The following is a 22,153-nucleotide window of genomic DNA, read 5'->3' as shown; positions in this document are numbered from 1 at the left end:
AATATGGTGTGGAATAAGGATGTACAAAACTATATATTCTCAGTCTTAACCAGGGTATTAAGACAGTTTTCTCTATTCAGTTTGATTCCATTTCAAGCTTTCAGTTCAATTTGAATTGATTCAAATTTTTATTAATATTGATTCCAATTCATTATTCGTTTCATTCCTCACTGTTTCTTCACATTCTTCATTTTAAAATGAAAGAAATACCCTCATATCTAGTGCTGTAAATTATACAGCAAACCTTCTTACTTGGTACATTATGAAAATATTAATTGTGAAAATTCACATGGCCTAAACCATGCAGTTCAATTGCTATTTAATTAATAGATACAATAATCAACACAACCGAAAACCACTCCTTGGATATCACACTCTTTCTGAAGCGTCATCATTTCATAATACTGTAATTTTACACAATGTTAACAGTTTTACACAAGAAATACAATTTCGAATTTCTTTTTGTTGGTATCCACCAATCAGTTTTTGGTTGTTTTGATTTATATCTGGGTAGTAAAGAAAAAACTTTATTTGATCTTACCAATCAACTAGTTGTTGAGTCAAACATTGTGTCTCATCCCTATTATAGAATATGGATATTTAGAATGGTTACAGGCAGTGGTAATATGTAAAATAAATATACATTTGCAGCAATTTTTATGCATGTGTTATTTACTGTGTAAAGAAATCTTTACATTCAGTAGTGTCATATTATATTTATTGGCTTTAAATCTGCCATAAAAAATAAAATAAAATAAAAAGTCCATATTGGTCAACCACTACAGGGTTTCATCATAAAAGGCTATTAAAGGTATACTATGTAACTTTTGTAACTAATAAAAACCCATAACAAAAAAACAAAACTTCATACATTTTGCGATTGTTTTGGTTTTGCTTCGACTCGCGTGAATGTGCAGATGGATATGGTTATAATACTGCTAATAAAACTTTCACTACTAGGCTTAAGAGCTATAACAAGTTTAGATGGAAATGATCTCAAGCTGACTAGCTGAAGATGTTATAGCTATACCCATAGACACGGTACTTCCTTGAAAATAAGCAATAAGGTACGAGAGGCTCTGCTGTATCGTGAATAAGTCACGGCTGAAGGGCGTTGTTACCACACAATACAAATATTAAAGCCAAAAAATATGCATCAATGCAACTTTCATGAAGTAACATTTCTAAGAGCCTTCCTTCCATTGGAAAAAATAGTCCCTGACCGTGAACAGCAACAGAAATTACATTATTTCACAATTAGATGGCGACAGTGACTGTCTTAATGCGGGAGTCTGTCTGTAGAGAAGACTTTTATATTGAAAGGACTGAAACTTGTGATCACAGAGAAGCGAGGCGCAACTGACAAATGACTAGAGGGCACTGGAAAACCCCTTTCAAGACATTCAAACAGATTTTTTTATTATGAATATATTTATATTACTTTATCTACTGTAAATGCAGGTACACTCACTTTCTCGATCTCTTACAATCTATACTCTATAAGCTTTAGTGAACAATATCAATGAGAACAAACATATGTTTACGTTGCTAAGAGTGGTTGCTAGGGGTGTTGTGTAGTGATACATAGAACCGTTGGGTGAAGCGGTCATAGCCGTGTTTTATCGTGAATAAAACACAGTTATTGACCATTCAGAATTAAGGACTGGAACTAACCGTTTTATAAATTCCAGCACAGCGCTACAACAACCATAAATAAATGACCCTTCACAATAGATAATGCTTTACAATGAACTCTGTTAGAAAGCTACACATTATCTGTTTCAATAAAATAACCTTACCTGTTGAGTAATAAAAACGCCATCTCCAAATCCCTCAGTTCTCGCCATCTCCAAAAAGCCGAGCCAATCTTTATTGCTGTTTTATTACGACCTCTGTTGCATTCTCATTTTTTTTTTTTTAAATAACAGGTGATTCCCTGGTGTGACAATTTCGCTCGAAAATCATCACTCTCGGCCTATAATATAAGCACTTATAATAGACTTACCATAATGAATCATGGTAGGGGTGGCTCGATACCACTTTTTTCCGATACCGATATCACAACCTTGAGTATCCGCCGATACCGACCCAATACCATATTTTTCTCTCTCTTAAACAATTAAGCTGTTAAGGACACATTTGTCTGGAGGATGCACTGTGTTTAAAGCTGCAGTCCGTAACTTTTGGCACTCTAGCGGTTAATAAACAGAACTGCATGCGTCTTGCGGAAGAACATTGTAGCCTTATTATGTGTACCGTAGTTATTCAGGATAAGACAAAAACACGGTTTGGAAAATGGATTCACGATGTACTTGTTCATTGAATACATTTTGTTCATTTTGAACACAAAAAAAGTTACGGACTGTAGCTTTAACCTACAGCCATCTATAAAGCATCATGCTCAAACAGTGCAACACATGTTCTACTCCACTAAAGGAAGAAATACGTAGCCCACAACATGACTCAGACTCATGACTGCTTCATTTTTATTTAAAAATGTGGCACACTTTTCTCCTTGGCACTCATTGCATGTATAAATTCAGCATTCTCCTTTCCATGATGCTTCTGCAAGTGTTTAATCAAGATCGTGGTGTTGAAGTTTCCAATGCTGCTGCCACCTCTCGAAACGCTTACGCTGCATAAGTTGCACTCTGCTTTGGTTTTATCTTCCTTGAGTTTAAAATAACTCCACACAGCTGACAAAAAAAAAAAACTGCTGACAGGTCTCACCTCTCACTCACGTTCTATCTACTGTTCACGTGACGCCAGTGTTGCCAAGTCCGCAGTCCCCCCCCCCCCCCCCCCCCCTCCTTAAAATGTGATAGGGCTAGTTTTTAGTTGGAATTGGGTAGGTTTTGTTGTAAAAACCTGGCAACCATGTGTGACACATGCTGATCATCTCTCTTTACAGCATGTCGCTCAGGTGTTGTTAAGCATTAGTATGACAGTTTAGGACTAAGGTCCGTGATCATATAGGATCGGATTGGATTATACTCTCCCGACTCCTACGGTATCCGAACCAGTGATTTTGGCCAGTATCGGACTAATACCGATACTGAATATCGGATCAGCGCACCCCTAAATCATGGTAAGACAAAAACATATTTTGGAAGATGGATTGATAATGTATTAACTAATTATTTAAATTTGTTTAATTTTAAACAAAAAAAGTTACATAGTGCACCTTTAAACTTTTGAGTTCTGTGGTTATGCTAAAGGGTTGGATGTGTCTAACCTGTTTGTGTTACATGTTTATGTAGGAGCTGGTGGATATGATCAAGTAAACCAGATCAATGAGTTATGTTAATTGAATCGGTTTAACCTTGATTGGATTGGTAATGTGGCTGGGTTAGACTCACTTTAGCCTGGCACCCTTGTTCTCAACTCAGTCACGGATTAGATGCATTTGAATGAATTCCATTTACAAGACGCAGACGCGCTACCCAATGGGTTAAAAGTAGTTTGCTGCAAAGCACCTTTTCATAGACTTGTTTTCTGTGCTATCTAATGAGAAGGAAAGAGAATCGATGAAGGAAAGGCGTTTCCGGAGATTGCCAACGTGAATGTGAAAGCGCTTGACGTTGGCCTTGTGCTGGAGACCACGGTGACATGGAGCCATTGATCTTCTGTTTATTGTACAATCAAATATCTGACCTGTCGATTGCTCTTGCTAATGTGTGCAGTCCATCAGGACACACACACACACACACACACACACACACACACACACACACACACACACACACACACACACACACACACACACACACACACACACACACGATGCGGTTTGAAACCAGATTCATAAAAAAATAAGTGAAATGTCAGTCAAGCTATACTGACAATTGCTTTTGGAGCTCAGTTGTCTTTGGTATCTGTAGGTTGTCTTTCCTCATGAAACAACAGTATTTTAATTAGCTTTTGGGTTAATCTTTAAGTCACACTTAAAAAATGCATGATCATCAATTCTGTTGCTTGTATATTGATCTATTCAGTAATGCGACAAACTTTTACTGACAAAAACAACAATGACACTACTACAGTTTTCTGGTAATGGTACTTGTGTTTCTTACTTGTTTGGCATGTGGTACTTTCTGTTCTGACATGTTTCTTTTGACCATGTTATAACAGTGCTTTCTGCAGAATTCAGATTATGCATTACTTTTTATATTTTAATACAGGCCAAGTTTTTGATAGATGGATAGATGGATGGATAGATGGTAGTGTTGTCACTGAAATTTAAAAAAAGCTTTGAGCGCTGTTGAGCGGAATCGTATACACCTCTGATTGGCCATTGTGCTCACATGCTCATTAAATAGGTCTGTGATTGGCTACAATGATCTGCGCTTAAAAAACATGTTGTAAATGTACTGTACATCAATGACGCTCTTTACCGAGCGCTTGCACAGATGCACACCGGTCCGCTGATAGACGCCTGCTGGTAGATGCCTGCTGGTGCTTTCAAAACACTTTTAAACACTTCTGTATGCTCTCAAATGCTCCTGTGCGTTGATCATTGTAGCCAATCACAGCATATCCGATGAGCGCGTGAACACAATGGCCAATCAGAGGTGTTTACAATTCAGCTCAACAGCAATCAAATCGTCACATTTTCAAAATGTCAGTACCGACTTGGTACCGAAGTCTGTACTTTTGACAACATTAATAGATAGATAGATTGATAGATATCGACTTCTTTACATGTTTGTATTTGCGTGCATTTCTTGAATACAAGTCCAAGATGTGTTATCTTGTCATTATTTTGAGATTTAGCAGCAGTGCCTATTTCAGTTGGAAAGCTGTACATATATATATATACACTCACCTAAAGGATTATTAGGAACACCATACTAATACTGTGTTTGACCCCCTTTCGCCTTCAGAACTGCCTTAATTCTATGTGGCATTGATTCAACAAGGTGCTGAAAGCATTCTTTAGAAATGTAGGCCCATATTGATAGGATAGCATCTTGCAGTTGATGGAGATTTGTGGGATGCACATCCAGGGCACGAAGCTCCCATTCCACCACATCCCAAAGATGCTCTATTGGGTTGAGATCTGGTGACTGTGGGGGCCATTTTAGTACAGTGAACTCATTGTCATGTTCAAGAAACCAATTTGAAATGATTCAAGCTTTGTGACATGGTGCATTATCCTGCTGGAAGTAGCCATCAGAGGATGGGTACATGGTGGTCATAAAGGGATGGACATGGTCAGAAACAATGATCAGGTAGGCCGTGGCATTTAAACGATGCCCAATTGGCACTCAGGGGCCTAAAATGTGCCAAGAAAACCCCCCACACCATTACACCACCACCACCAGCCTGCACAGTGGTAACAAGGCATGATGGATCCATGTTCTCATTCTGTTTACGCCAAATTCTGGCTCTACCATCTGAATGTCTCAACAGAAATCGAGACTCATCAGACCAGGCAACATTTTTCCAGTCTTCAACTGTCCAATTTTGGTGAGCTCGTGCAAATTGTAGCCTCTTTTTCCTATTTGTAGTGGAGATGAGTGGTACCCGGTGGGGTCTTCTGCTGTTGTAGCCCATCCGCCTCAAGGTTGTGCGTGTTGTGGCTTCACAAATGCTTTGCTGCATACCTCGGCTGTAACGAGTGGTTATTTCAGTCAAAGTTGCTCTTCTATCAGCTTGAATCAGTCGGCCCATTCTCCTCTGACCTCTAGCATCAACAAGGCATTTTCACCCACAGGACTGCCGCATTACTGGATGTTTTTCCCTTTTTACACCATTCTTTGTAAACCCTAGAAATGGTTGTGCGTGAAAATCCCAGTAACTGAGCAGATTGTGAAATACTCAGACCAGCCCGTCTGGCACCAACAACCATGGCATGCTCAAAAATCACCTTAAATCACCTTTCTTTCCCATTCTGAGATTCAGTTTGGAGTTCAGGAGATTGTCTTGACCAGGACCACACCCCTAAATGCATTGAAGCAACTGCCATGTGATTGGTTGATTAGATAATTGCAATAATGAGAAATTGAACAGGTGGTTCCTAATGTATATATATATTTATATATATGTATGTATGTATGTATGTATGTGACTCCCTGCATTGCTCTGCATAAAACTGTACTCATAATGTGAGTCTCAAGCAAATAACCTGGAAAAGATATCTAATACAACCTTTTGAATGAAAAGAAATAAAAACGTTAACAAAAATTGGCAGCACAGTGTAACCAAGGGAACATTATTTGGTTACAATTGTTGATTTTGTTTACACAATTCGTTTCCCCCATGTATTTTTCATCTGTTTTCAATTTCTTATTCACGTTTATGAATAGATTTACCATAGATATTATCATTGTACCCTGCTATCACCACAGTATCTTTTCAGGCATCCCAGAACCCACCAACACATCCACAAAAAGAAATCCAAATATAACCAGCTCCAACCAATATTTTCCGTTTGCCTTTTATTTCAAGTAACACATTCAGACTGAGTGAAAAGGATCCCAGCGTATAGTTGAAAGCTCCCCATACAGTGATTTCTGACTGCAGGGTTTATACAGGCGCTGCAGGATACACAGGGATTTTTAAATGCTGTGTACAGTCAGACAGCGTGGTAATTACACTGGGAATGATGTGCTTTGTCTGTATGTGTGTGCGCGTGGGTTTACTACAGACTGAGCCGATCCTGTCAAGGAGGTTCTGAGGAGAAAAGGAAACACTTTTGAATTGACATTTAAACAAAAGCAGAATTGAGGCATAAAGAGGCTGTAGGAGAATGTGTGTGACCTCCCATCAATCACTGAGAGAGACAGAATCAAAGAAGGGTTTTACTGGTTGCACTATGATTGCCGCAGGATCCCTGACAAGAAATACCATGGCAGCAACATGGGATGGCAAGTAGGTGGACACCTCATAATCAGGTACCTTTTCACTTCACTAATTGGAACATGGATGCAGAGATTTGTTTCAGTGCAGACAGAGAGTATGAGTGAGGTCTTATTATTGGGTGATTGACTCACAGTCTGTGTTCAAATTCATCTCAAATGCAATAAGGGTTCAGGTCAGTCAAGTCCTTACACACCAGACACAGTAAACCATTGCTTTGTGCAAATTAGTGTTCATTTTGTGTCATTGAGATACTATTATAGTTTTTATAGTTTAAATTAGAATTTTTATTCTGTGTTCATATTTTTTATGTCTATATCATTACATTTTGTTTACATATTACATTACATTACATTACATAACATATATATATACTTTTTTTGTGGTCCCCACGAGGAAAACAACTTTCTGAATATTTTTTGAAAATGTACAAATGCAGAAAGTTTTCAATGAGGGTTGTGTTTAGGGTTAGGGGGTAGAATATACTGTTTGTGTAGTATAACAATGATTGTGTTTGTGGAAAGTCCCCATAAAACAGAAAACCTGTGTTTGTGTGTGTTTGTGTGTGTGTGTGTGATTGAGAGAGAGCAAAGTGTTGTGGGTGGGCTGCAGTTATTCCTTGCAGGAGCTAGGTGGTGCTGTTAATCTATGCTCATTGTATGTGTGTGTTTGTGTGTTTTAGATGGAACAATGAGCTGGTTTTCCTTTCACTAGGATGCAACATCTCTATTTTCATATAAAAACAGGTTAAAGGGTTAGAAGAGACATGAAGAGTGAGTGACGACAGTCTAACATTGAGGAAACGCAGATGTACATCAGTGAACACTCACTAGTGTTACTACACACACAGTGATGATGCTTAGAGGGGCAAAACATGTGTTTCTTCAAGTTTTGTCTAACTGAAAGATATTTTATGTCCTGTTGCAAGTGGTGGATTCAAACTATTATTGCTCACATATGCCGTACAAATGGTGTCCGAGAACATGTGTTAACTGCTAGGCTGCGGTTCACACAGCGTGACAGTTTAGCCTAGACAAGCAAACATAAAGCTCACTTTCTGTGGGACCGTCCACAGGTATCCCTCGTGAAATCATGTTGATTTTGCTAGAGCGTGTAATTCAAAGCCCTCCAAAATTGATCAATGTGGGTTGGCTTGGGTTGGCTTGGGTGGGCTTGATGGACGTGTTTTCTTTGGCAGATATAGAGCACAGTGTCAGTAAACATGATGGAGTCTGGTTGTGCTGGTTGAGTCTTACAAAGTTAAGATAAGAAGATTTCATAATAAACACATCCAAGTGATTTCCTGTCCTTCTTGAAATTATACCAAACATGCAGATAAACACACAGTTATTTTTCCATTATGATGAGAGTGAGTGTGTGACTTTCAAGAAGCGCACACACTTGAATGCGCACTCACATTAAGTTGGAACTCTGTTGTTCTGAAATATCATGGGAAGGATCATTTAGTTTTAGACTACATTGGTGTCGATTGTTAAGCCAACAAATCTTTGAAAATATATCTTTCCTCAAGTTTCTTACTTTTGTTTGCCTGGACATTAGAGCTGCATGATTTTGGATAGATTGAGTCACTTAAAATAGAGATCACGATTCTCCCACGATTCTGAACAGACAAGCATAATAACGTAATTTACTAGAGGTTCTGACAAAATATTAATTTCTGCAGTCAATAATTTGTATTATTTTTAAAAATTGGTTTGAATGAATGATTCAATGACTCACTCAAATGCTTTATTGGTTTCAATACTGGATGAATGTTTATTTAACAAATCTCTTGAATGAATGATTCAATGACTGATGCATTGAAAACACTGATTGTCTGAACAGTCATATCGGAATTCATGGAACTTTTATTTCACTCTAGATCAGCATTTGTCACAATTCTGCGCTGATGGGAGTCACTCCAAAGACTGTTGGGTCACAGTGGCACATATGGAAGATGGCAGCAAAGTTAGTCAGTGGAGGGATGGTGAGCTGTCCTGCGATGTGTCTATCGCGAATACACACATCGCAATATTGATGCTAAAACGATGTATTGTGCAGCCTTATTTTGTGTTTAGGCATTGATAGTTTAGAAGACAAAATATTAAAGATATGTCTTTTTGCCAGTTTTGTAATATTGTCTAGCAGGGTGTTGATTAGTTCAGCAGACGAAACATTAAAAATAAGTTGTTGGTTTTTTTTTACACGTTTTACTGTTGTACACCTAGGTGTCAATAGTTCAGCGGGTGAAGTTTAGTAATGTCTTGTACCTTATTATTTGACAATTTTGCTGAAGAAACATTGAAATTTTGTTCAGGTGTCAATTGGTCAGCAGACAACATTGAAAATACTTTTTTTTTTTTATGTTTTATATATATATATATATATTATATATATATAAATTAGAAAAAAAACAACAACTATGGAAACCTTGAGTTGTGAAAATCAGGCATGTTCTAAGACCTTAATACAGTAGGATATACTGTAGGGACCTTAGTCTCTCACATCCCCATTTTTGTTCACTTCAAATAAATTTTATCGTCTACTACATCAGAAGTGTACAATGCTTTGTTGCAAGTTGTTATAATTTGTCCTGAATCACTTGTACTTGTAAACTTCTCTCTAAACATGTTATCTTACTGGAAGGCAGGTGCGTTTATCTCAGTTAAGGACTTCCCTGTTTTTTACTTTTCTCTCTTGCTGGACCTCATTTGAATCAGATAGTGGCTTCTTCAGTAATGAAGTAGTCACTCCCTGTGCTGACTCCACAAAAGCCTGGAGTGGCCTGATTCATGACTTCTTTATGCAAACTCCGACTGGCTCCATCTAGCAAACAGCAAAGCAGCATATTTGAGAGTCTGCACTAACCATCTGCATGACACTACATTTAGTTGATTAACATTCTATTGATTGGGAAGGGGATATGAATCAGCAATAACCAGTTTTGATTAGTAGGAGGATGAAGTGAACACACGTTTTATTGATGTTTGTGGGCGCAGGACATAGGCGAACTGCTTTCTCATAAATGGGAGTTTCTACGCTTTAGCCCTGAATGTTCTTTCTCATTTTAACAGCATCTCATTTCTTTTTTCTCTCTCCTTTCAGCTCTTTTTGTGCTTATCTTTTATCAAGTTCATGTTACACTCATACTCTCTGACTCTGTTCCAAACTGACGTAGGCTGCATTTTAAGGCATTATAGGTGTGATCCTGACACAAATGCAAAAAAATGTAGGCAGCATGACTATTATAGATTAAGATGCCGCCTTTTTGCTAAATTCTAAGTCAACGTCACATGTAGCCTTTAGAGAGAAGAAAATCCCAGAATGCAATCTGATGATTTTGGTGAAAAAATCCATCCAAGATGGAAACTGAAGTGAAATAAATGCTGATCATAATAAATGCTGATCATCATTTTGTTGAGTAATTTGTTTTTAGCTTAGCAACATGCTAACGCTAAAGGCCCTTGCACACAAATTCGCATCCGAAATTTCCGCACGTTAAAAAATAAATACGACCTCACGTTATGTCAATCATGCTTACACACTGCCTCCGAAACTTTTGTCCGTCATAAAATTTTTTTGATTGGGTTCGATTTTCTGTGTTTTTCGCATCCGTAGCAAGCATTTTGAATGGTGTTTTGACAATTCAGAGCCAACGAATCACGAATACGAAAAAACGCATATTAAAATTTCGGACTCTTAAAGGAGAACTCCGGTCAATTTTAACATTGAGTTCATTTTTTTGTACATTTGGAGTGCTGTCAATACAGAGAACAACGACAAAAATCGGTGTTGCCTACACCGTGTTATCCTCTTTTTAAAATTTGCACCCTGTTGACTTCAATGGGGCAAGTTTTAAACCTGCTTTTAGCCTCTTAACATCCTTGATGTGTCATTACAAGTGCACAGGTCATGTGAGTGATTCCTTCAAAGTGAACACGGGTCAATCTGACTGCAGTAGATGTGAAAGATATGAATAAAAATTATGTTTAATCAGCCAGCGCACATACCTGTATTTTCTTCCTGTTTTCGGTCGAAGTCCATAGTAATCGATTGTCGAGTTCACGCGCATGATCATAGGTACTAAACCAATGCGCGTGAACTCGACAATCGATTACTATGGACTTTGACCGAAAACAGGATGTAAATACAGGTATGAGCGCTGGCTAAATAAATATCATTTTTATTCATATCTTTCACATCTACTGCAGTCAGATTGACCCGTGTTGACTCTGAAGGAATCACTCACATGACCTGTGCACTTGTAATGACACATCAAGGATGTTAAGAGGCTAAAAGCAGGTTTAAAACTTGCCCCATTTAAGTCAACAGGGTGCAAATTTTAAAAAGAGGATAACACGGTGTAGGCAACACCGATTTTTGTCGTTGTTCTCTGTATTGACAGCACTCCAAATGTACAAAAAAACCGGAGTTCTCCTTTAAAACTATGTGCTTTGCTTGAGCACTATTTGTGTGGCACTCGAATTGCTGCTTATATAGAGCGTTCAAAATCAATCAAGCAATTAGGTTACATTTAGTAACACTTTATTTTGACAGTCCACTTTAGATATTCTACTAACTATTCTACTAACTACAAGTAACTTTACAGCTACATGTCAACTACAGTCATTAGAGTATCAGTAGACTGTCTGCTTAATATCTGCAAACATTTTTGACGGACCCTTAACAGACATTCTACTAACTAAAAGTAACGTTGCAAGTACATTTCAACTTATTCTTCTAACCCTGACCTAACAATCTACTAATAGTCTGAGAGTTTGTTGACATGTAGTTACAAAGATAATGAGAGTTAGATGGCATGTAGTTACAAAGATAATGAGAGTTAGATGGCATGTAGTTGCAAAGTTAGAGTTAGTATAATGTGGACTATCAAAATAAAGTGAAACCTTACATTTCAGTTAGGATGCTGCTTGTCTAGGCAGCAGACAGCAAGGCTTCGCTCTGGGTGACAAGTGCTTCCACTTTTTCTGTCTTAGGTCTGCGGAATGAAGTTTTGTCCAGCATGGTTTGCCAAGCTGCTGTGTTCAGAGTACATTACTGCATGTGTTAACTTGAACGCATTAAAAGGTGCAATAGGTGATTCTCTACAGATTTTTTGTTGTTGTTGTTATACTGGGTTAAAGTCTCCTCATATCCTGATAGCAATCACTATGTTAATCAGTCTAAATGTATTTTTTATAAATGTATATCGTCTGTGGAAGGTATACGATATAATGTAAGAGATTAAAATGTAAATCCAATCATTATATTCGGTCCAAATGAAAGACCGAACGTTAGACAGACGTCAGTCACAGAGCACTGCAAACAAACAGCAGCCACCATTTACAATTCCTCCAAAAAATGAGCTTATGCTGCGTTCGCGCCATAACTCCCATAATTAAGAGATAACCATTCATGTCCTCAGACTCGGAATTATGCATTTCCATGTCAATATATCAACGGTGCAAGTTTGCCGAAAATGCGGTTGTGAGTCCTGAAAATATGCACGTGTCAGTTCGGTTATATTCTTCCCAGATTATTTTTCCTGCCTGTCTGAAGAAGGGATGCTAATGAGTAATCGATGATCGATAAATTGTCGATAATAATTTAAACGATAAAACTATACAATAAACTATACGATAGTCGATTAAGCAAGGTCATAATTAGAGTGTGTAATGAGAGTTTCAAAACAATTAACTACAAAAAACGACTTTCTTATGTAAACGCCACAATAAAAGTACATAAAATAAACAAGAAGTAATAAGATCCTGATTGATGAGTGATCTTCCAGTTTCAGCTGTGCGCTTCTATTCTGTGGCGCATGGTAAAGACCCGTCGATCTCAGCGATCAAAGCGGGCTGAAAAGCACTGAATATTTCATTTGTATAGAACATGTTTGTTCTATTTTATTTATTTGTGCTATTGCTCATGATTTTGGTTATTTGTTCCTATTTTATTACTCTTTACTTGTCTATAGCAATATTTGAAATGTATATGAGTTAGGCTAGTAGTTTTGTGTCATAACCTTATAAGGTTACATGGATCAAAACAATGGAAACAATAACGGCCTATTTTATCTTAATTATTTATTTATTTATTTTTTTGTGGTGGGGCCTAAACCACTGGTCCAAAATCCTTAGCATTGAGCCCTGAATACACAGTACTTATATAATGCATTATAAAATTCAGATTAAGTATGTATATCTATTGATTGAACCATCGTGGCTGAATATTTACAGAATAATTAATATATACATGCATCCTCAAATAGATCATACAGACACAGCCCACTTTAAAGCATATGATAAGTCTTTTAATATCAGTCAGTAACCAATTCGGTACCCATATATTGTGGCGTTGATTACTACTTGTGTTTCAGAGCTGTCTCTGACACTCCACATTAATTAATTTGCTTGAATCCATTAGACATGTCTGAACTTTCACTGTGGTGTCACTAGCGCACGCCTAGGGATGAAGCAGCCCACCATTTTCCTCCTCTCTCTCATTGTCTCCTTCCACTAATAGAGTCAGTTTTGTTATTGTGCTTGACAGGTTCTGATTCCGCTGTCAGATGTAATTTGCCATCGATCTCGCACCTTTTACACACCTGTGCAAGTGTGCTCTCCTGTGTATATGTGTGCTGCTTTCTGTCCCTTGTCCAAGTGCCTGTGTGACCGTGCGTCTGTAACCTCTGTGTCTGTCTCGGTTTAAACCGTCATATTGGTAATTAACGCTTCTAGACTGCTATAGAAATAACAGTCATCAGTGTTCAGACAGCGACTGTGCTACTTAAACTCCCGCTGAATGAGATATCGATGTTCTAGCTGATAATCCATATTTAAACACTTACAGTTTGGGCTGAGAGTATGAACAGCTCTGTATAAGTGAACTTTGTTGTTTAAATTGTAGGATGACAAGTAAAATGCTGTTGTCTGGTTTATTGTGAGGACTCAGACCATCTAAGGATAGAGGGAAAGAGGTGGCTATTTACCCTGTCGAGCAGTTCCACTTGATAACAAACTATTGATCCAATTTTGGAGTCTGAACACTTCAGTATTGGTTTCCTGTGAAGCCCGAAGGTTGTGTAAGGGGTTTCTGATTCTTGCATGGTAAAGTGAACTAGACCAGGTCCAGTGGGCCCATGATTGGGTAATCGAGCTGATGGATTTAGCTCATTTGGTTAAAGTATGTTTGGACACATTTGTTCTCCTTGTATAGAGGTAGTGCTGTGATTAAATAGCCAGGGTTAAAATAAGTGGCAGTATTGAGTTGGCTCCTGCTGCAGGCCTGTTCCTCGGCCCACGTTTCTTAATTTCCTCAGGTTTGCTTAGAGTTCATCTAATTACACCTCAAGAAACAAGATGACTCTTGCTTTTTCATTTCAGCCAATGTTTATTAGGACTATTAGCTATGTGGATTATATGTTTAGAGGTAAAACAACAGAGGCTGTGGCCTAGAAGTTGTCACTTGCGCTCAGTCTATCTATCTGATTTTTTTGTCAATTATTGAAATCAAGCAATATTGTATTTTTTAAATTGTGCATGATCATTTCTACCTTTTTGTACATGAGATTACCTTTGCTGTCAGTCTTAAAAAAAATAATTTAATACCACTGTTGGTATATAAATCGACCATGTATCAATACATCTCTGCTACATATAGGCTACTGTAGCTCGATCCCTCGTTCAAAATAAGTGAAGACGTTTTTTATCACTCAGTTTGCCGTCTGGCAGGTGAAAATCTTAACTCTGACTGCTTGTCAAAGTTCTGTAATAGCACACCTCTTCTTAGCAAGTTGCATGATTTGAGGTATCATTCAAACCGTGTCAGTCTCTCTATCTTCAAGTACTAATAGTGTGGCTGATGTTACACATAGGTGTTTGGTATTGTGGTGTTTATTTGAATGGTTTGCGTGTGTGTTTGGTGGTAGCGGTCGGTGGTGTTAAGATGAAACTGAATTGAATCCTGTCTCCTCTCATAGATGGGTGGCTCTTACAAGTGTTTCCCCTCGGACGCTGGCCCAGCCAGTTTTATTGGAGGGCCGACATTCTGCTAGCAATAAATGAGACATCACACAGAGCCAAATAGGAAGGGAGACAGAGAGAGAGAGTGAGAGCAGGAAAGAGAAATATTAGCGTGAAACCCCTTTGCTCTCTTTCCTGTTTTCTTTCTCTCTCTCTCTTCTCTCAGGGTGAGCAGATTGATGACATTTCTAAAGCTCCATGCTCTCTCCTCCCTCTGGTACGGAGGAAGTGTTTCTCTCCTCTCCTGCCTCTGTGAATAAATCAAAACCCTTCCACACTGATCATTCCCCAGCCCTTCTGCAGTGTGTGTGTGTGTGTGTGTGTGTGGAGAGGTTCTGGCCATGAAGATCTGTCAGGAATAGCAGTGGGTGTAATCAGAAATAAGGGTTTTGGTCTTGAGAAAGGAATGATAGCAATCAGTGATGGATGGATGGACAGGATGGATGGATGGATAGATGAAGAGGTATTGGTTGAGGAGAGGTGGGGATTGCATTGAGTGTAATGCTAAGTGGCACATAAAAGTTAGAAATTCGAGGTTCCTACTTGATAGCTCTGTTCCAAAACCCAATGAGCTGCCTTGCTGTCTGTTGCCTACATAGGCAGCATCCAAATTGAGTTCAGCGTCAAATGGGACTAATTCGGATCGCTGTATGTAAAAGTAGCAAGCAGCTCCAAAATAGATTACTGTGTTAGCTTGTTGCTAAGCTAACAGTGTGAAAGCCCAAATCCCGATGTAAAAGTCCAAACTATACTTTGTTTTTTTGCATGTATGCTAGTGTATGCGGTCTGTGCTATTTACAGCGCGTTTCTGTATTTGGTTGTGTTGTGAACTTTTGCAGCGGGTTTTTGTATTTGGTTGTGTTGAGCATTTGGAGCACATGTTTTCTTAATTTGAGGGTGTTTTTCTGTTTGCGTGTTTTCTTCAGTTGCAGCGCGTTGAGCTCTCTCGGCCACCGTAGTTACCATACTTTTGGGGCTCCTCCCAGTTGTGCTGCATGATTTTTTTTGTGTAAACTTTGGAATCTTTGAATTGAAAGTAAAAAAAGACCCAGCAACAACGTTTATTTGAAAATAAACATTATAAATGTCTTTACTGCCACTTTTGATCAATTTATTGCATCTTTGCTGAATAACAATATTCATTTTTTTCAAACAAATTCTTATTGACCCCAAACTTTTGAATGGCAATGTATGTGGAATATTTCTTGTATTACTACTCTTACTACTACCATACTACTAATAATAATACGAGGAACAAAATTAGGATCATTGGTTCTTTACATTTCTGTGGCAGATGAGAACCTAATGTTATGAGTAACACAATGACACAAGGCACTATCTGTCTTTAATAAGCAAGGCAAATTACATCTAAAAATCCCATTGTCATAAGGATGGAAATGAATAATAAAAATTATGCAAAATACTGTTTCATAGAAATATTTTGGATCCTGACTACAGCTCTCTCTTATTTAAGTCATACACACACTCACACCCACATTTTCCTGAATGTCACAGTGTGTATTGTTTATTTATATATTTACTCTCCTGCTGTCTCGTTCTCACAGGAAGCCTCTGGTTTTACCAGAAAACTCCTCTTTCTGTCTCTGACTGCATTCATTCACATACACACACATTGCTCTACATGCACAGACTCACATTCATGGAGGCCCCTAGAACAGCAGTGCAGCAGAAGTCTAATGCAGTGTCGGTGAGATGCATGTATTTAACTGGCAGGCCTCACACCCTCATCGTGAAGTGAATGGATATCAACGCTTACTGAGATTAACCTAATACACACTAGCCATGCTGGGCTTCTTAGATGTCCTCTATCGCGTCCTGATGCACAAGGTAATAAAGGCTAGTGTGTATTGTTTGATGTAAAATATATTGGGTACTATTTTGCTGCCTGAGTATTAAAATAGTTTATTTCCACACATTATTTTATACTCTAAATGAACTCATTTATACTGTAAAACATCTTGCTGACACTCCACTACCTTTAAAAATTTGTGTGACTTTTTAAAAAAGATTTTTTAATGTGCGTAAAAGAAGCATCTTAAGACTCCAGTTATTTGTTAAAAAAGTAAAAAAAAAAAAAAAAAAAAGGTCATTTGAAATATTATTACAAGTACAGATTTTTCAGCAGCCATTACGCCAGTCTTCAGTGTCACATGATCCTTCAGAAATCATTCTAATATGCTGATTTGAGTCACTTTTTTTTTATTTTTTTTATCAATGTCGAAAACAGTTGTGCTGCTTAATATGTTTGTGTAAATCATGATCGTTTTTCAGGATTCTGTCATTAGTAGATAATTAAGTTCTAAAGATCAGCATTTATTTGAAATCTTTAGTAAGATTTTAAATATCTTGACTGTCACTTTGGATCAATTGAATGCCTTTCTGAATAAAAGTCTGGTATTGGGTACAGACTGTGGTGTGGTCAGTCAGTTTTACATTATCTGTGTCTGCAGTAGGCAAAATAGTTTAATTTAATGTAGCTAATTTCAGAAATGTTTTGTACAGCCTTTGCTATATGTAGAGCTTTGCTATCTTGCTATTTTAGAACAGGAACTGTCTGGTTTATAATGGCATAATATGCTGGCCATGTCTATTTTCTCATGATCATTTTTTTCTTATTTTTCTATTGTATGTGCAACAGTGCCTGCTCACTTTTTGAGCGGCCTTGGTTCCGGAACTATTTTTCCCATTCATTTTGGAAGTCTTTGTTAAAGAGTTGTAAGCCATGAATCAATTCAACCGGCTACAAGGTGAATCACAACATTATAAACTTTGATTTGAGGCTAAAAGGGTTTTTGAAAATCGGAAAAAAGGACAAAAGGCACGAGACAAAAGGGTACAATCCCATGAGGCATTACGAATGACTTAATTGAACAAAAAACGATAGAGAAAAAGAAAACTATTGATTTATACGGTGTATATATATTTAAACAAAAAAATTGAAATGTGCATTGATCATGCCAGCTTAACCATCGGTTAACGTAGTTAATTAAATAATTAGAGCTCACAGATCAATTCTCCTAAGGAAAATTTTTACATCTGAAACCTGACTGTAGCACTCTATTCCACTATAATTGTGTCTGTCTGTGTATATATTGACTGTATCTGTTCTGAATTTTACTTTGCTGTGTGTCCCGCAGCTGATCGCAGTGTACGAGGAACAGGAGGCCCAGCAGAGGGGCGCCATGAGTCCTGGGAATGGAACAAGGACAAGTAGCAGCCTAACGGGACAGTCCAGCCCAGAACCCTATGACTCTGAACTCGCATGCTTCCAGCCAATCAAAGGAGGAGAAATTGAAGTCAACTCCTCTGCCCTCAAGTCCAGTATGTATGCAATAAAACGATACAAGTACAGTCTGTAAAAAATAAAAAAAATAATGTATTCCCATTAGAAAAACAGAGCTGTGATCAAACATGCGCTTCTGAGTTAATGGTGAGTGAAATAATAGACTGCCACTATGAGAGATGATATTATATGGCATAATCGGGCCCTGGTTTAAGCTTGAAATGCTCTGACTCACTCATGTAGCTATGATCAAATGAAAGTGTTCCCTCTGCATTACAGCACTTGCTCATATTGAAGTATCACTTTTAATACACAGTTCACCTTAACCAACCCCTGTGTCTCATATCTTTAAAATGTAATAAAACCTTCCTGAAGAATTTCACCATCAGTGAGAAAACAGTTGCTGCTTTTCAATTTGTTTTGGACAAAGACATTTTCTCTTATTTCGGACGGGTCTGGAATACTTCAGTCGTTTCGGTTCTGTAGTACTACACCTCGGGGAACCATGAGTTTTTCATCTGGGCTGGTTTCACCTCTGTTTGATGTCACGCACACCTCCAATATAGAAAACACACACCTATTTCTTCTAAATGTCAGAGTGTGTGTATGATTTAGAACATGTTTACACTCTGAAATTAAATCCTTGGTAAAATAAGCCGGGGAATCGTGTGCATTCGTATGTGTGAGCGTCTTTGCGTCTCCTTGTAAATCTGCCCCTTTGTGTTTTAAGTTTCATTGTAAAAGTAGACACGGGGCTCGCAAAGTTCAGCGTACTGGAAAAGCGGCTTTTTCTTTCGCGATCCAGGCATTCCTGGGAAGTGCTCGAGTTTCCCCGTCTCTACTTCAAGGTGGAGGTGTCAGTTGACTGACTGATCTTTTCCTCTTTCATTCTCCACGGCTGTAAATATGCCGTTTGTCACGTCGACAGGGTCTGACATACATCTGTATCTGGATCATTTGTTAAAAAGAGAGATCACACGTGCCTCTGTATATGCAGACATGATGTTAGAGTGAGGAGAGAAAGTGGAGAGCATTTGAAATTGTAACACTGTGTCACTGTGTGAACATGAACCGGTCCGTGCGCTCTGTCTAGCCGAATGCAGGGGTCTCAAGATGTTTTACACCTGATATTAACATGTGTTTTTGATAGAAAGCTGTAGTGATGATGTATTTTTGTTGCCTCGCACGGAATTCAGCATCACCTTGTTCCCTTGACAAAATAGGATTAATACAATAGGATTTTTCCACTGGATTTTGTATTATTGCAGAACAAAACTCTGTGGCCAACAAAGGTTTATGATTCTTACAAATTTGTTCATCATGATAATCAAATTTAAAGCTACACTGTGTAATTTTTTAAGTTGATTCTTTGCAAAAAACACTTTGTTCTTTCAAAATGATATGTACTCATTAATGTGTAATTACTTATACCAACTAATCAAGTATTCTCGTAAGCGTAGAATCTGCCATTTAGGATACATACGAGCGAGTCGCTCGAATGGCGGCAGCCATGTTGCGCCTCCATCTTGAAAATACATTAGCCAAAGAGGGACATACCTGGAAATTCAAGCTTCGCCTTTCGCGTTTTGACGCTCAGTGGCACCGTGACGAATGCGAGGGGGAGATTACTCGCGACTGCCGGCAGATTTGGATTAATACGGCCACCGTAGGAGTTAAAACGCCTTCGGAATGGGAGGGGCTAGAAAGTAATATTCAGTAGTCATAAACAATTTCACCGCTAGATGGGAGAAAATCCTACACAGTGTAGCTTTAATGCATTTTGAAGACTAAATACACTAGGTGGAAGTAAAAAGCTAAAAAGGCTATAAACGAACTAAAACACGGTCACACGACTTCAGTATGACCACCATTAATCTTCCAACAACTCTTTCAATCTATGTTTTAAAACATTTTTCCAGAAAGTTTGAGTTAGAATGTGATTATAAACTCAAAAAGGCTGTGAAAGCGACTGAAAGTGATTCGATAAGTTGAGTTTACATGTTCGGCTGATGGCGTTTAGTGTCCCAGACACAACCTCTGTTGTCCCATTTAGTGACGACTTAGCATCCACTTGTTTCAAAAAAAGTACCGTAAAAGCTTTATTACTGATGCATTTTATGTCGTAGAATAAAACGTAAAAATATCTTGAGCTTGTGTTCACCACATGCCTTATTTCAGGCATTTATTCAAAAATCCATTTAACAAACCCATTGACCTCAGTGCTTGTTTTTGGGTTTTGGCCTACAAAAATGCATCATCCCTGCAGCACTGCACTTAACCCCGGAGAATCGTCGTTCTAAACACTGGTTTTAACCTGGGTAAAGGAACGTTTCACACTTGTAATTTAGAAGCAGGGTTAGCACAGATTTTGCGGTGTTAACCCCGCATTACGGTGCCAAACGTGTGCAGTGTGAAAAGATGCAGTGTTAGTATGTTATGACTAGATGCTTAGCAACCGACAACCAATAGCGTGCCTCATTTTCACGTGCTTTGAACAGTTACAGAAACACAGCACGCTGTATAAACAATAGTTTCAGCGTTTGAGGAGAAAAATGTCAAATGGTGACAGAAAACATGACAATTCGAGTGAAGAAGAGAACATTTTATTCTAACCTTTCCATTCAGGAACATTTTGATATTATAGTCGGCAACATGAGGACGCACAATGCTAGATCCTTTATCCTTTAAACATATTGTGTGCAGTGCAGCGTTCATCCAATCAGTGACACCGACTCCACAAATGTACAAATAAGGACGTTAACCCAGGGTTTAGGAATGAACAGTGTGAAACCGTAGTTTAATTAACCCCAGGTTAATTATGAGCAGTGTGAAATGTGAAGGAAGATAACCCAGGATTCTGTTTACCTGGGTTTAGAATAACCCAGGATTAACTATTTCAAGTGTGAAAAAACCCTTTTGATTGTCTATATTAAAAAGTGTTATTAAAAGGTATGAATGCACCCAAGATGCATCGCGATGGAATCACTGGACGTGTGGTCAGGGACTGATTTGGCCCACAATCTGCCTTCGTGATCTGGTTGCACAATATTCTGCACACACCCTAAAAATGTAACTGAATGAAATAAAACTCATAATCCCTGCAAAGATTTATCATTAAGAAACCACCTTCCAAATCAATGAGACGGACACCCTGGTATTTCCCCAAATACCCAGCGTATGGCCTGACCCGCCTCTCTAAGTGGATTATTCCTGCAATCCAAATGAATGCTCAGCACTCAGCCATCCATGAACACAGGAAGTGCACACATCTTCACAATCCAATCAGCCACCTTTCATTTAGTTATATGATGACCTGGGAAATCCCTGTTACCAGAGCAGCTCTCTAATTCTATTTTATGCTCTATAGGTTTGTTTTATTACCCCAATTAATTCACAAAGCAGTAAAAAAAACAAAAAAAAATCTATTTCAGCAATTTGAATACATTGTTCATCGGCTGGGCAGAGCAGAATTTGATGTAGAGTTTCCAAATCGTATGCAAGTATGTTTTGCTAGCTTTCGTGTGTAGTTGCATGTATTCCAAAGCACGTTAGAAGAGTTGAAACATCTAAGGACAGATTGCTTTCTTAGCATTGCCACATGGGACATTATATTGTGCATTTGTTTTAAGATTTATGGCCAGTTATACGATCGGTTTCGTCTTCGCTTCTGGGCTACTCTGTCATCGTGGAGCAGTAGTTTGGAGACAATCCAGCTGTGCAAATTTAAGTTAGTAAAACTTGTATATGTTTATAGCTAGATATTTAAACCACTTTAGGGTCTTTAATTTTAAGGTCAGAATTTTAGGTTTAAGGTCTAAAATTTTAGGGTCAATAAGATTGTGAGCCTTTGAAATATATATATATATTTAAGCGCTCAAACGCATGCATAAAGCTTGCCGCAGTGCACTGGCAAAAGTAATCATTATGAATGTGTCGGGGGATAAAAACAGAAAGGAGACCGTCT

The 22,153-nt window shown here is 38.2% G+C and overlaps 1 protein-coding gene across 3 annotated transcripts in view; it reads left to right on the top strand.

Annotated features, from left to right (window-relative positions):
• pard3bb (par-3 family cell polarity regulator beta b) overlaps positions 1 to 22,153 on the top strand; it is a 316,476-nt gene that overhangs the window by 45,192 nt on the left and 249,131 nt on the right. For all 3 annotated transcript variants that reach the window (XM_079882104.1, XM_079882103.1, XM_079882105.1), the window contains exon 4: positions 18,044 to 18,227. In XM_079882104.1, coding sequence (XP_079738230.1) covers positions 18,044 to 18,227 — 184 coding nt within the window. The remainder of the gene's footprint in view (positions 1 to 18,043; positions 18,228 to 22,153) is intronic.

Source organism: Squalius cephalus (assembly GCF_949319135.1).
Source record: "Squalius cephalus genome assembly, chromosome: 9".
Classification (NCBI taxonomy): domain Eukaryota; kingdom Metazoa; phylum Chordata; class Actinopteri; order Cypriniformes; family Leuciscidae; genus Squalius; species Squalius cephalus.
The sequence above is the reverse complement of the archived record's forward strand: the minus strand, read 5'-3'. Positions and strand labels throughout refer to the sequence as shown.